A 15010-nucleotide genomic window follows, 5' to 3' on the forward strand; every position below is an offset into this window, starting at 1 on the left:
GAGGATCTGCCTCTCTCTCTAGCTATTCTACTTAGAGTGTCAGTCACTGTAGTATCAAAGTGTTGCTATTTCTAGCAGACAGACACTAAAACTATTCACAGAATTCGGTTACTTCCAAATCAAGTATTAAATGGGAAAAGACAGTGTGCATTCAAAAAAGGGAGTAAATGGAAATTAGTTTCCTATAATTTTTCTTGTTTGGTGATAGCATCTGAGAAAATTCCCACTCCCTTAGCTGTAAAGAATTTTTATCTTTTTTCATTCTGGTCGGACACCAGAAGATACTTGGATCTGGTCTAAAATTAACCAGGTTGTTGAAATGTCCATCCTATTTTCCTTTCTAATGTGACTGGTTCAGTCCTCAAACTTTTCCATTATGATCAGGTTGCTTTCATCACTTTGCCTCTGTACCTGCTGCTGACATTATTCTTGCATGAAGCGGAGGGGTCCAGAGCCTGAAATGGTCAAATTTTAAGCACTAAGGGAAGCTGCTGACATTCTCACATTACACTACAAATAGAGTAGTGGGAGTTCTAGGATGATGTCATCTTTTTAAAACTAAATATGTTTTTCAATTAAAGAGATTTGCTTTCATCTTGTGATAAACAAATAAATGGAAATGTCAAATTCACAGCTCTGTTGGCCAGCTCAATTTCCCAGGGTAATATCATTCAGAGAAAGGTTCAAGGCGTCACTCTGTGCTTTCATAGTAGCTCTCTGTGCCCTCTCCTTCGAAGGCACCAATGCTCTCTTACCCATATCCACATCCCTTTCCACTGACTTATTTAAATGAGGAAGGACAGGGTTGTGCTGAAAGCACAGGACTGGGAGTCAGGGGACACTGGTTCTATCTCCAACTCTGCCACAGATGCTCTCCTCCTCAAACACAGATAGATTATGGCCAATATTTAAAAACTTGGATGCTTTAAGTTAGGCATCTAAATCCAAGTTTAGGCACGTAAATAAACAGGAAGAGGTGCTGAAAATCAAGCCACTTATTTAGGTGCCTAAATATGAAGTCAATGGAAGATGCAGATGCAGAAGAAGTATAAAAGTGAAGTCATTCGTTTAGGCGCCTTATGGAATTAAAGTGTTTAACTTTAAGCATTCAGGTTTAAAAATTTTAACCTAACTGACCTACCCAGTTTCCTAGGTTGTACAAGAGGGCTAATATTATTTGTCTAATTCACAGGGCTGTTATGAGGCAGAATTCAAAAATACTGTATTTGGAGACTCTGAATGGAAAGTGCTATAGAAATGGAAAGGTTTTGTAATTATTATTAATTTACGGTTATCTACAGTTTTCTCCCTTGTCAATAGTAATCAATCTAGTGGCTAGGCAAGTGACAGTAGATCTGTCTTCGAAACTACCACTTATGCCACCTGAAAAGCCCTGAGGTCAATAGGCATACAATACATTTAGCTTTTCTTTCACATGAGCCTAAATGTTACTCATACGATACACATTATCCAACCCAGGAGAGGAGCCCTTCCATTTTTGGAATATATTATGCAACCAAACTGTCTGAAAATAAAAAAATGTCATTAAGTTAACACACTCCCTTTGCATAGAGGAAACCCATCATTATGTGGCCACATTTTCCTCACTAACTACATTTTATTGGCTACATCTCTAAATCTGATAGTGTCTTTCAGGAGCTATCAAATGTATCATAACATAAGCTATCAAAATGAATAAAATATAAAGTGCATACTCCCAAGAGAGATCATTTCCAAGCACGTAAACTTTTATCTTACTTTTGAAAAAATGTCAAATCACTCGAAGCAGCACTTTTAAAAATATGATTTATGAAAAAGGATCTTTTTATAGGCTCTAGGAACTATATAAAAGTCCTTCACATAGTAGAGTTACTACAACTTTGAACAAAGACTAGTAAAACGGGTGATGAATGGGAACAGGTAAGACAGAATCATGGCTTCAGCACTCAATCAAGCATCTTTGCGTTCAGTAAATAGCTCTGACTAAGAATTAAGTATGTTATAGCTGATGAAGCATCTTTCAACTTCTCAATTTGCATTCAATAGATTACATGTTCATAGCATAATAGATGCTGCCATGCTAACGCGCTAACAGTGATCTAGTATCCACTGAAGTGTTCTGGGTGCATAGATAAGTGAAGACTTCAGGGCTGAAATAAAATGGATGACATTGAAGACTCCAGTTACACTAAAACATAGTGCTCTTTTCAGCGCACTCACCTCATAATGTACTGCTTATAGTGTATGTTGTTATTAATTATTCACAGAGTACTCATAATGTGACTTGATCCTCTACCAACCCTCATGCTAGAGCTTTGGAAGGTGATTCTTTACTGAACCTGCTGGACACAAAGGAACCTTGCAGTTCTTTGCTGTCTACCTCTAGACCAGGGGCGGGCAAACTTTTTGGCCTGAGGGCCACATCAGGTTTCCAAAATTGTATGGATAGCCGGTTAGGGGAGGCTGTGTCTCACCAAACAGCCAGGCGTGGCTCGGTCCCCACCTCCTATGGGACCCCCCCTGCTTCTCGCCCACTGATAGCTCCCCCGGGACTCCTACCCCATCCAACCCCCCCGTTCTCTGTCCCCTGATGGCCCCCCCGGGAGTCCTGCCCCATCCAACCCCGCCGTTCTCTGTCCTCTGATGGCCCCCCTGGGACTCCTACCCCATCAAACTCCCCCCCGTTCCCTGTTGCCTCCCCCCCGGGACCCCTGCCCCATCCAACCCCTGTTCCCTGCGCTCTGACCGCCCCAACCCCTATCCATACCCCCACCCCCTGACCCTCCACCCCGAACTCCCCTGCCCTCTATCCAACCCTCCCCTCCCCCCGCTCCCTAACCCCCTTACCTTGCTGCCTGGAGCACCGGTGTCTGATGGCGCTACAGCTGCGCCGCCCAGAGCACCAGGTCAGGTCACGACTCTGCAACCGTGCTGCCTGGCTGCCCAGAGTGTTGTGCCGGTGGCGCGGCGTGCTGAGGCTGCGGGGGTTGGGGGACAGCAGAGGAGGGGCCAGGGGCTAGCCTCCCGGGGCAGGAGCTCAGGGGCTGGGCAGGAGGGTCCCACTGGCCAGATGTGGCCCGCGGGCCATAGTTTGCTGACTTCTGCTCTAGACTAACACAACCTACATTACCCCATACCATCACATAGGTCGGGGCGGGCAAACGTTTTGGCCCGAGGGCCACATTGAGGTTGCAAAACTGTATGGAGGGCCAGGTACGGAAGGCTGTGCCTCCCGAAACAGCCTGGCCCCCGCCCCCATCCGCCCCCTCCCACTTCTCACCCCCTGACTGCCCCCCTCAGAAACCCCAACCCATCCACCCCCCCTCGCTCCTTGTCCCCTAACCGCCCGCTCCTGGAACCCCCCTACCCCTAACTGCCCCCTCCCGGGACCCCACCCCCAATCCAACCCTCCCTGTCCCCTGACTGTCCACACCCCCACCCCCTGACAGGCCCCCCTGGACTCCCACGCCTAACCAACCACCCCCTATTCCCCGTCCCCTGACCCCTATCCACACCCCCGCTCCCTGAGACTCCCACGCTTATCCAACCCCTCCACCCCTCACACACGTTCCCCGTCCCCTGACCGCCCCACAGAACCTCTTCCCCATCCAACCACCCCCTGCTCCCTGTCCCCGACTTCCCCCCGGCTCCCTTACCATACTGCTCAGAGCAGCATGTCTGGCCGCGGTGACGCCCAGCCAGAGCCAGACATGCTGCTCTGCAGGAGCGCGCAACTCTGCTGCCCAGTGCGCTGCCCGCACGGCGGCGTGGCTGCGGGGGCGAGGGGGCTAGCCTCCCCAGGCGGGAGCTCAAGGGCCGGGCAGGATGGTCGCGCGGGCTAGATGTGGCCCGTGGGCCATAGTTTGCCCACCTCTGACATAGGTTCTCCCTAAGTTCTATCTCAGGGATCGGCAACCTTTGGCACGTGGCTCGCCAGGGTAAGTACCCTGGTGGGGTGGGCCGGTTTGTTTACAGCACATCCCTCGGCCTGCGCCGCTTCCCGCAGCCCCCATTGGCCTGGAGCAGTGAACCGCGGCCAGTGGGAGCTGCGATCGGTTGAACCTGCGGACGTGGCAGGTAAACAAACCGGCCTGGCCCGCCAGGAGAGCTGCATGCCAAAGGCTGCCCTGCTCTATCTTGTGTAGGCAGTCATAAAATGGACTGCTAACTACACTACAGTCCCTATCCCAAAGGGATCCTTCTATTATAATCTTAAATAGACAGACACTACAGCTCAATCACATAATACCCAGGTTATGAGGATACGTTTTTTGTGAAGGCTGATAGTATGCTTGGCACTATCCAGGTACAAACAAAGACATGGCCCCTACTTGAAGGAGTTTATAATTTAGAAAGATATGCAGATTAAAATTTAATTTCAAAACACGGTATTAATAAAAAACACTTTTGGTGGATTAATATTGTAAAAGCTTAACGAGAGAACTGTGCTTTAGGGAGGGATATTACATGGGTAGGATATACATTTGGTGAGTAGCCAGCCTGGAGAACAATGCACCAGCTGAGGCACAGGAAGCCAGGGAGATGAGCCTTGTTTCTCCACCTTGTAAACTGCGTGAGAGCACACAACTAACAAATTTTTTGTGCAAGCACTTCTAATTTTAAACACAGGCAAGCTGCATTAAAGTATCATTACTGAGGAGACAAACCACTAAAGCTGGAAAGTTCGGAGTAAAGGCTGTTAGAACTCTTAAACTCAGTCTATTTGTGTAGAGTCATCCTACATGTATGGTTCTTTGTCTCTGCACCACAACACTCTACAATGTGACACATGATTTTTCAAATTTAATTTTTTAAGAGAAATTTTAATTTTCCAAAGACAGTTAATGTATAAGCCATTACAGCTAACCTTGCATTTTAACTATACTGCTGGCAATATGGGTCAGGACAGTGTAATTACATATTGTCCTTTGCTTGTCTGCACTGCCAGACAAGAGAACTTGGTTTGATTCTTAGACCCAGTCTCTTCTTCCCTTCGTTGGCAAGTGCTGCGAGTATAGCTTCATATATTGTTCTGCAGCAACTTCTGTGTCTGAACAAAGAAAGGAATTGATGGGCTCTAAATCGCACCTCATCCAGCTCTCTTTGGTCAAAGAATGTTGCTGAAATGAGGGAGGAGAAATCCTTGATGGGGATGAGAGAAAAGAGTGCTCCTTTGAGGGCACATACGCACTCACACACAAAACGGATCAAATACAATCAATATCCAGGGCATGATTAAACAGAGACACCATTTTTTATTCAAGTGAATGGAATATTAACCCCCTCATTGCTGAACTTCTTTAGAAGACGGAATTTCATGTGACTTTTCAACTGGTCATGGATCGGAGGGGGGAATGGTGGGGAGGTGATGGGCTGGATAAAGCAGAAAACATGGTGAGCAGATGGAGGAAACAGAGTTAGAAAGAGAGTTGTGGAAAGATGAGTAATTAGGGGGAGGCAGAGCCTTTGATATAGGCACAGACTGGTGGTCATGGTAGGTGGGTTCAGATGGCGCAGGAAGAAAGTATATGGATTGAAAATGGGGCTGTCTCTAGGCTGAGTGGGAGCAAAAGGAGTGAGATGGCTTGGGAGAGTGGGGAGCTTGTAGGACACACATGAGAGTAATCAATCAGTCATGGTGAGGAGCTGGGCCAGGGAGAGAAGCAGGAAAGGGGGATAAGCTGAGAGGATCTGCTAGAAGGCGGGAGGGATACTGTGATTTAGGATCCCTCCATTCCCAGGTTGCAGGTTGGAATCCAGTTTTTCTCCCTAATCTCTGATGCACGGAACAGTGCAAGGGACATGCACTCTAATCCAATTAATTCCCCTCTGTGGGAAAAACTAAAGATCAAGCAGCAGCTGCAAGCAGGTCCCAGCAGGGCAAGGAGACAGAAAATAAAAAAGTGTTTGTGGCTGCAGCAAAATGTCAAATTCCATAACATCTTGGAAAAATACCAAATTTCATGACTGCAGATTTGCAAAATCCCTGGGAAAGTGACTGAGATGAACAGGGCAGTTCACACCTCTTTGAGTTATTGTTTCAGGTTGTCTTCAGACTCAGGCAGATGACACTGCCTCTGTAACACTTGGTATATATTTTCTAGGTCATCTGCATAACTAGAAGAGCAGAATTGGGGCTGGAATTTCTCATATGGTTCTAAAAGTGTTGGATTTGTTTAAGTAACTTTGTCAGGAAAGTAACATAGGAAATGTTTTAGCTCTATTCCTGTGAGGCTAGATTATTAATGAATTTCACTAGTTTGGTTTTGTTCTAGTACCTGTCTTGAATACTGACAGAATTTCACTGATCTGATTATGCAGGACAGGGGGCAGCATTATGACTATTGTTTAGATCAATTTCCAGATTTCTTGTATTACTTTTTCAAACACATCCTTCAGGCCGTGAGTGGTAATCCCAACATCCACTAACCAGCAATCCTCCATATTCTTGGTTGTAACACTAAGACTACAATGCAAACAAATAATGTCTTCCTAGCTCTGTTTAAGAACAGAACCAAGTCTTTTCCATAAATGTTTTCTTTAAAATCTTGTGGTTTAAAGGACTGATGTGAAAAAGAATTTAAAAGAATCTGGAATGTAAACCCTAGAAGTAAAGTTTTAATGTGAGTAAAATTTTACACCTAAAATACTCACAATATGTCTTTGAGCTCAGAACACTGGAATGTACAATTGAAAATCAATAATGTTGTTTGTATACAGTGCACTATTGCACGTAATATACTCTTTACTCACAAGCTCTGCTTAGTATTTGATTACTGGGGACCTCATCCTGCAGTTGCCAAATGCCCGTTGACTGCAATGAGAATTGAAGGATACTCAGCAGTTGTCAGGATTGTGCTGGTGGTATGTAACACGGAACACAAAAGTGCAGTGCATTCAGAAATAATCATAGGGTAAGAACCTGGTAATTTCCCCTTTCTAAACCAAAGTGCAGATTACGTTAATTACTTTAAAGTTTCCTAAACGTAATTATCAAGTAATCTGCAGAAGTATGTAATTACTATGCAGATGCCTGGTACTGTATTTGGCAAGAAAAGCCTATGTATTTACCATGTGATAATGTAGCCACACGTCAGTGGTGCAATTCAAAATAAACTTGTGACATTGGCAGACCAGGTGCCAGCTCATGCCAAGACTTCAGGTTTCACTGAACACTTACAAATGTAGAGCTGGAAGCCGCTCTTGCTTACTTGTATATTAGTATTATCAAAATAAATATTAGTTAATAAGAATGTGTTTAGTGTTTTATAAAATGTTTATAGGATACTATATGTATTGTTCTCACTCAACTATACCCCATGTTATAATGTAATGGCAAACATTTGCGTTGTATATATCCCTGTAACTATATAACCAAACAAATGAGAAAGAAGCCTCCTGTAATGCAAATGGTGGTCTCTTACAAGATGTTAAGTCCTCTTCATTAAATGCAAATGAGCCACTGTGTGAGATCAAGGCTCAAAGACTCTGTGAAGTGTGTTCCTTCCCCTCCCACCTCAACGGAGAAGAGACCTTTGTGGGAACTGTTGATGTCTGCTTGGTTTCGGTGAGAAGAAGCTATAAATACAGACACATGGAAAATTCTTCATCTCTGGACTGTTTGGATTCTAACAGGGCAGAATAACTGAACAAGACAATGAAGTTCCCCAGTTACTCTCGGTACCCCTAAAAGACTTTTGGGAAACTGGCAGATTACTACATCTCCTCTACCTTTTGAAATTATAGACTGCAACTCACCTGTACATATATTTTTACCTGCTTTAACCTCTCAATAACTCTCATTTCTTTTTCTTAGCTAATAAACCTTTAGTTAGTTTACTATAGAATTGTCTACCAGCATTGTCTTTGGTGTGAGATCTAGCATGCAAATCGACCTGGGTGAATGACTGGTCTCTTGGGATTGGGTGTAACCTGAATATTTTGTGATTTTTGGTAGAAGTGACCATTTATCACATAGTCCAGCTTGCCTGGGTGGCAAGATAGAATGGAGTGTCTAAGGGGACTGTCTGTGACTCCATCATAAGACTATTGTAGTACTTGGGAAATTCACATTTGGTACTGTGTTGGTGAAATCCAATTATAGAACATACTACCAGTTGGGGTGTCTGCCCTGCTTTTGAAAGTCTGCCCTGAGGTAGACACTCATGGTCGTGAGCCACTCCAGACAACGTGACAAAAGTATTACCAGAAAAAAAAAACAATTAATCTTTCACCCAAACTAAATATTTTAATGTTTATTCTTTCCACACACTCTTTATTTCTCAGAATGCCAAAGTATCACGGAGATGAAGAAAGAGTGAAGGCTATTCAGGCACTTTCCCTTACCTGAATGTGCAGAATGCAGGAAGAAGCCAAGTCCAATATTATGACCTCAAATCAGCTGGTTTTGAGTTTAAATACAAAATGATAATGAAGTGTCCAGGTGGCAAAAATTCTGCTATAGCAGCTGCAGAGACCGTTCAAAAACTCAAAACCAGCAGCCTCACAGATTAACAGTTCTCCATAATATTATCTTTGTAACATGCAATTTGTTCCCAATGATAATTAGATATTTAGAGACACACATAATTAGAGAAAATGACTTAATGCTTTTCCGTTTGCTGAGAAATCTACTGGCAGGAAAGGAGATCCACTACAGGGAGTAATGTGATTCTGGTACTGAAATTAGCAGCAAAAGGCAAAGACAAAATATTTTTAAATTCTCGGCAAGGTAAAATAATGCGGTACTAAATACAGACCATTTCCCCCCTCAAATGACTTAGTTCCCTTCCTAATAAGTGTTTTATAAACATGGATCTCTGAGAGACATATAGAAGATGTATTAAGAAATGAACAAGAATAAAAATTCCCTGTGAAATAGATCTTTCCTAGCCCAGTTTGGGATAATAGATAAAACATTCAAAGAGCCATTAGTTTAAGAAGGCATTTGTTTCTTCTTTCTTCTCATTTTTACCTTGTGTATCTGCTGCAGCTCTTTCTTTTTCTTTGCTTTTGCTGCTGCAGTGCCTGTCACCAAAACATATATTTAACTGTACATCCTTTTCCCTCTGGATTTTATTTACCATGTCACTCACCAGCTAACGTCATATAAGTACACCTCAAGCTACTGAAAAAGCGCATTCTCCACATTCACCACTAATATCATTCCATAGTGGGGTGCTTTGTGAGAGAAGCAGCTATCATCCAAAGACAAACCATTTCTATGACATATTCAATCTGCTTTCACCCACGGCCTGAGGCCATATGTCTGCAGCACTAGAATGTTTAAGTAGGCCCTACAGCAGGCTGTTCCTGAGCAACTGAGAGTTCTCAGTTGTTTTGTTCAGCACCAAAAAACCTCACTCTCTCGTCTATGCAAACACACAGACACACAAAAGAACTATGTTAAATGAACGTTATCTGGGAGGGAAAGTCATGCACTTAAAATTACGAATACTTTAGCTAGCAACAGGACAAGTCTGTTCAGCTCGGGGTAGAGGTGGGATGGGTTGTGCCCACAGACGGATGGGGAGTCTATCTTGGATGCCTCTCTCTCCCCCCACCCCTGTGAGGTGTAGTGCCCTGGGGAAAGGGGTGGGAAATGGGCTGCTGGGGTCACCTGCTGACTCCACATGATTGTAGGGGGAGCCTGGCCTGGCTCTTTCCATGCTCAAGGACACGAGGGAGTTCCTGTCCCATGTAGTAACTCCAGTGAATGGGATGCTGGGACCATAGGCAGGGTGCAGGGCTGAGAGACTGTGGAGGGGAGAGCCTGATCTGGTTCAGCTCTCCCCATACTGCTCCAGCAGCTCCACTCATCCCAAGTACAGTGACTGCTGCTGCTTCTACAACAGCGGAAGCAACACAAATCTGGCTCTTTAGAACGCGTTCCATTATATGTTGGCATGCTGCCAACGTCTTCCTGAGGCATGCAATTGAGAGGATGAAAATTATGATAGTTAACAGTTTATAATTCAGCTAAATCGGAATAGAATTTAATGGGACAAAGAAAATGCACTTCTCTAGCCCCAGGGCTTTCTCCCTGCTAAATTTCAAAGGTCTGCTGGAAACAATAGAGGTGGTAGAATTTCTACTAAAAGTTGTCAAGAATCTTTTATAATTGAAGGTGTTAGACAACCTAAATATATAGCAACCAGACCCCCTATATATATTTATATACACATATGCACTAACTCCACACATACGTGGACATATTTGATAAATGGGGGATCTATGTGATAAAGCAGTGTTACTTAAATTTGCCAATTGTCTGAGATAATAATGGGCTAGATCTTGATACCCTCACACATGAATAGTTATAACTTATACAGCGTCAGTGAATCAATAGGGCTGCTTGAGGATTAAAGTAATACTTAACTCAGAAGGGAATCAGAACCTGTCTCTAAATACATATAAGCAGTTAGTTAACCTAATTATTTTGCAATATTCAAGGTACTTCTTATAGTAAATCCAGTATAGGGAAGTACAAAGAAATACTAAGGTTGCCATATCGATCTGTTAGGTAGAATTGGCAAGGTGTTCAGAATCATCTGTGTCAATTGCATTACCACACACCTTTAACTTCTATGTCTCCATACAGCTGCCATTAAAAAAAAATTTCAACCTGTGACAAAATTTTTCCTTCTTTCCTTCCAAATCTGGAATTTGATGGCCAAATTACTCTGGTCTGATATGCAGAATGGACAATTTGAATCTGTACCAATGATAGGTTTAAGATCCATTGTTTTATGACCTTCAAAGTCTAAAAGGGATTTTTATGCCTTTGGAAGGGAGAGATTTTCATTTTTCCAATGGGTCACACAGTGTCTGCTTCAAATCCTGCAATATCCTGAGATATTAGTGGGAATGCACGGAATATTCCTTTAAGCAATAAATATCATGAGGGAAGAAGAAATGATTAGTTACCTATACAATAACTGTGGTTCTTCAAGATTTGTTGTTGGTATATATTCCACTATTGGAGGGTATGCATCCAGTGCATTCAAGCTGGAACATTTTAGTGATTAACACCCATTAGGACCGTGCATGCATATCCTGCATATACTTGTGTCTTCCACCAAGGGCACAAAGGGCAGAGCTGCCCCAACACCCCAAGTTCCTTTGTCACCTGCAAACCAATGTTTACAGACTCTGAAGTAGTGCAGATGCTGGATGGGGGGGGGGGTTGTGGAATATATATGTGTGTGTGTATATATATATATATACACACACACACACACACACACACACACACACACACACACACACACACACACAGAGAGGCAAACATATATAGAGAGAGACAAACATCTCTCACAACAAGAACCACAGTTACTGTACATGTAAATAACCACTTCTCATTATTTTTATATACATATATATTCCATTGTTGTTGACTCCCAAGCAGTAGCCCTTGCTGGATGTGGGTATCAGAAGCCTAATGAAAGAACGAACATAGCACAGTTGTACCAAATTTCACATCTTCTCTGGAAGCCTGGACAATAATGCACAGTGAACATGTGAATTGAGGACCATGTTGCTGCTTTACAAATATCTAAAATTGATAGGTTCTTGACAGATGTCATTGAAGTGGATTGAGCTCTTGCTGAATGAACAGTTATTTCCTGAATGAACAGGATTCTACTGTGTCTACACAGAATGCAATTAAAAGGCCGATACCTAAATTAGATGCTCAAAGGTTAATTTCAGAGAGAGGACTTCCAGCCTTGCGACATGTATTTGATAATGCAAAATTTAAGGGTAAAGGACATGAGACAGAGGACTTGAAGACACTTTTAAGACACATGGAACACTGGGCTCATAGGCTGTTTCCAAAACTGCAGTTTGATGATTTCATGGAGAGAATAGAGTCTTTGGGAAATAAAAAGGAAGTTCAAACCTGCTTAAAGCGAATTAGACTTGATCTTCCAATTTTACATGAAGATTTTACAAGTAATGAAAGTAGTGGAGGGGGAAATAATGGGCTCAAAATGTCTCCTGAAGAAGAATTAGACCCCTTTTCTGAAAACATGAAGGAAGAATTTGATTCTCACTCAAGTACTGCCCTAACAGAGGAGCAACAGCGAAGAATTGAGAGGAACCAGCAACTAGCCTTGGAAAGTAGACAGGCAAAGATGCAATTTAACAGTCAGTCACAAGAAAATGATCTGTCTGCCACCCAGCCAAATGAAGAATTTAAGACAATTGAGGCTCAGGATCCAGATGACCTGACGGAAGTAGAAATTCAAGCTGCTGAAGCCCAAGTTGCTGATATTGAAGCTGTGGACAAAGATATACAACTTAAACGTGCAGAAGAAATCAAATAACCTTTCTGTCTGGATACAATAATGTTTTAGAAAGACCCAGACAGCTTAATATGCTCAAGTGTCATTGACTTCTCTTCCCCCCCACCCCTGGACGTTCTATGGAAATCTTATTCATGACATCAATGTAGCTGGACAAAATTAATCAGTTTCCCTGTGTAAAAAAGCAGATATCAGCTCTTAAGGTACTGGAGAAAACAGCTACTATTCAGGAAAGGAGCACAACTACTCTGCATTTCAACTGTTTTTTAAACTAGCTTTTTCCACAGTGACAAAAGGTATCAGTGAAAATATTGACATTAATTTCTTGGAACTATACTATGAAGTGACTTTTTTTTACGATTGACATTCCTCAAGCTTAACTTACCTGGGTCTTGAAAGCCTGAGTTTGTATAAAGTTTTTTACATCCTGTTAATTTATATAATTAAATAATTCTATGCTAGAAACAGTCTAGGAGACTTTCTGAATGCTTAGTTCTGTCCAGATAGAAATGTGTTCTATGCACATTCAAGGAATGTAACCTTTCTTCCCCTTTATTTGAATATTGTTTTGGGAAAAATATTGGTAGGTAAATATTTTGGTTTAAATGAAACCATGAAACCACCTTACGGAGAAAGTTTTGGTACAGTTTAATGGAAACTTATATGGTGAGCCTGCCATTGTGCTTGCAATTCTCCCACTCTTCTGGTCAATGTTATTGCCACTAGAAAAGATATCTTAGAGACTTAAAGAGAGAGCATATGTAGCAAGTATGTAGTAAGCTGAGCCCTTACAGAACTAAATTAAAGTCCCAGCTTAGAAAGGGCTGTTTTACTGGAGGAAAGAATTTTGATAAACCTTTCAGAAATCTCTTCACCACTTGGTGAGAGAATACTGAAGATTTTTGTACAGGGGGTGAATGCCTGACATCACTGTCAAGTGTATCCACAGACAGCAGATTTGTTAAGGTGCAAGTAGTAGTCCAGAATGGCTGCGATTTGAGATTTCAACAGTGATAGTTTTTGTCAAGCCCATATTGAAAATCTCTTCCATTTAGACAGGTATGTAGATCTCATATTGTGTCTGAATATATCCTGAATATCAGAGAGGCAGTGTCCTTGTTGATGACATTAGCCATTGAGTGTCCATGCTGTCAGATGGAGCATTTCAAGATCTGGATGTAAGATGTATCTCTGGTTATGGGAGATCAGATCTGGAATTAGAGTTAAGATTTTGGGTGACCATACTGAGAGGCTTTGAAGGTCCACATATTAAAATTGCCTCAGTCATGCAGGGGCTCTGCTTCTGGCTTGATCTTCTTTATTATTCCTGGCAGTGGGGGGGGGGGGGGGGAGGGGAGAGGAGGCGGGGTATGTGTAACACAGACCTGGGGATCCAAGGAACCAGAAGTGGGTTTCTTGGATCCAGAACTCTGTCCCCCTCAACACAGAACTGTTGACATTTTGTGTTATTTTTGGTTGCAAACAAGTCCATGCTTGGGAAAGAAGATGCAAGAAGATGGTTTGAATCACAGCTTTTATCAACCACTAATGCTTGTTCATAGGTTACCTGCTTACAGCGTCTGCTAGCTGATTGTGGATCCCAGGCAGATGCATAGCTGTTAAAGTAATACCATAAAGAATACAAAAATTCCAAACTGCATTGCCTTTTGGAGCAGTTGGGAGGATCTTGCCCCTTCCTGTTTGGTTAAATAAAACATGGCAGTTATGTTGTACATCATTAATTGAATAATAAGTCCTTTTATTTCTGCAAGAAAAGCCTTTCAGTCTCGGAAGATAGCTCTCAACTCCAGTATATTTTTGTGGAGGGACATTTCCTGAGACGACCACAAACCTTGAACTGTTAATTTACCAATGTGGCTCCCCAACCTAAGGTGCATGTGTTTGTCATGCAAATCTTTGAAAGAGGATGAGAGAAGGGAACTTCCTTGTAAACTTTTGCTAGATCCATCCACCAGCTCAGCGACTGAATAACAGTGGTCAGGATATGCACCGGCATGTCCAGCTGATGTTTGTCTAGTCAATATATTGACCCTGACAGCTCTGTAAGCAGTCTCACATGTGGAGTCACAAAGGTGCCTAAGGCGTGTTATTACAGAAGTCCTAACTTGTGCTTGCAGGTGTGTACACAATTCAAGAATTGTGTGAAATCTTGATGAGGGGAGATAGGCCACAGATGGATAAATTCTGTTTTCTTTGTTAGGATCAATATTGACTTTTCTTTGTTTATTAACAGACCCAGTCGAGTGGACAGCTGCGGATATGCTGGATGATGTTCTCTATTTGACAGTCCACAAACTAGACAGTTCTCCAACTATGGGAGTACTTGGATCCCATTCTTCTGAGGCAGTCTGCTACAATGGCTAGGAACTTCGTGAATACTCTGTGATCTGCTGATAGGCCAAATGGTAGAACCCTGTATTCCTAATGATGGTTTCCCACCACAAACCTCAGACAATGTCTGTGGGCCAAATGGATTGCAAAATGGAAATGCACTTCCACAACCTCGAAAGCCCACCAATCTGTTGTAACCATAGTCCAGAAATGCAGGATGTGAAACAGATGGTCTCCAAAGAGATGGAACAGGATAGGAAGACCAAAGTAACTGGTGAGTGGCTCCCGGGCGAGTACTTGAATTTGTTGCTTCAAAGACAAGATAGGTGGGTAAGATGTCATAGCTGTTAACA

General features: G+C 42.7%; 2 protein-coding genes across 2 annotated transcripts in view; one reads left to right on the forward strand and one right to left on the reverse strand.

Moving 5' to 3' along the window:
* Positions 1 to 15010, reverse strand: part of ATRNL1 (attractin like 1) — a 976173-nt gene that overhangs the window by 39204 nt on the left and 921959 nt on the right. The gene's annotated exons all lie outside the window — the stretch shown is intronic.
* On the forward strand, positions 11610 to 12326 carry LOC101942918 (TIMELESS-interacting protein-like). Its single transcript, XM_042855302.2, has one exon. The coding sequence runs from the start codon at positions 11610 to 11612 to the stop codon at positions 12324 to 12326; it is 717 nt and encodes a 238-aa protein (XP_042711236.1).

This window comes from Chrysemys picta, chromosome 7 (genome assembly GCF_011386835.1).
Source record: "Chrysemys picta bellii isolate R12L10 chromosome 7, ASM1138683v2, whole genome shotgun sequence".
NCBI classification, from domain to species: domain Eukaryota; kingdom Metazoa; phylum Chordata; order Testudines; family Emydidae; genus Chrysemys; species Chrysemys picta.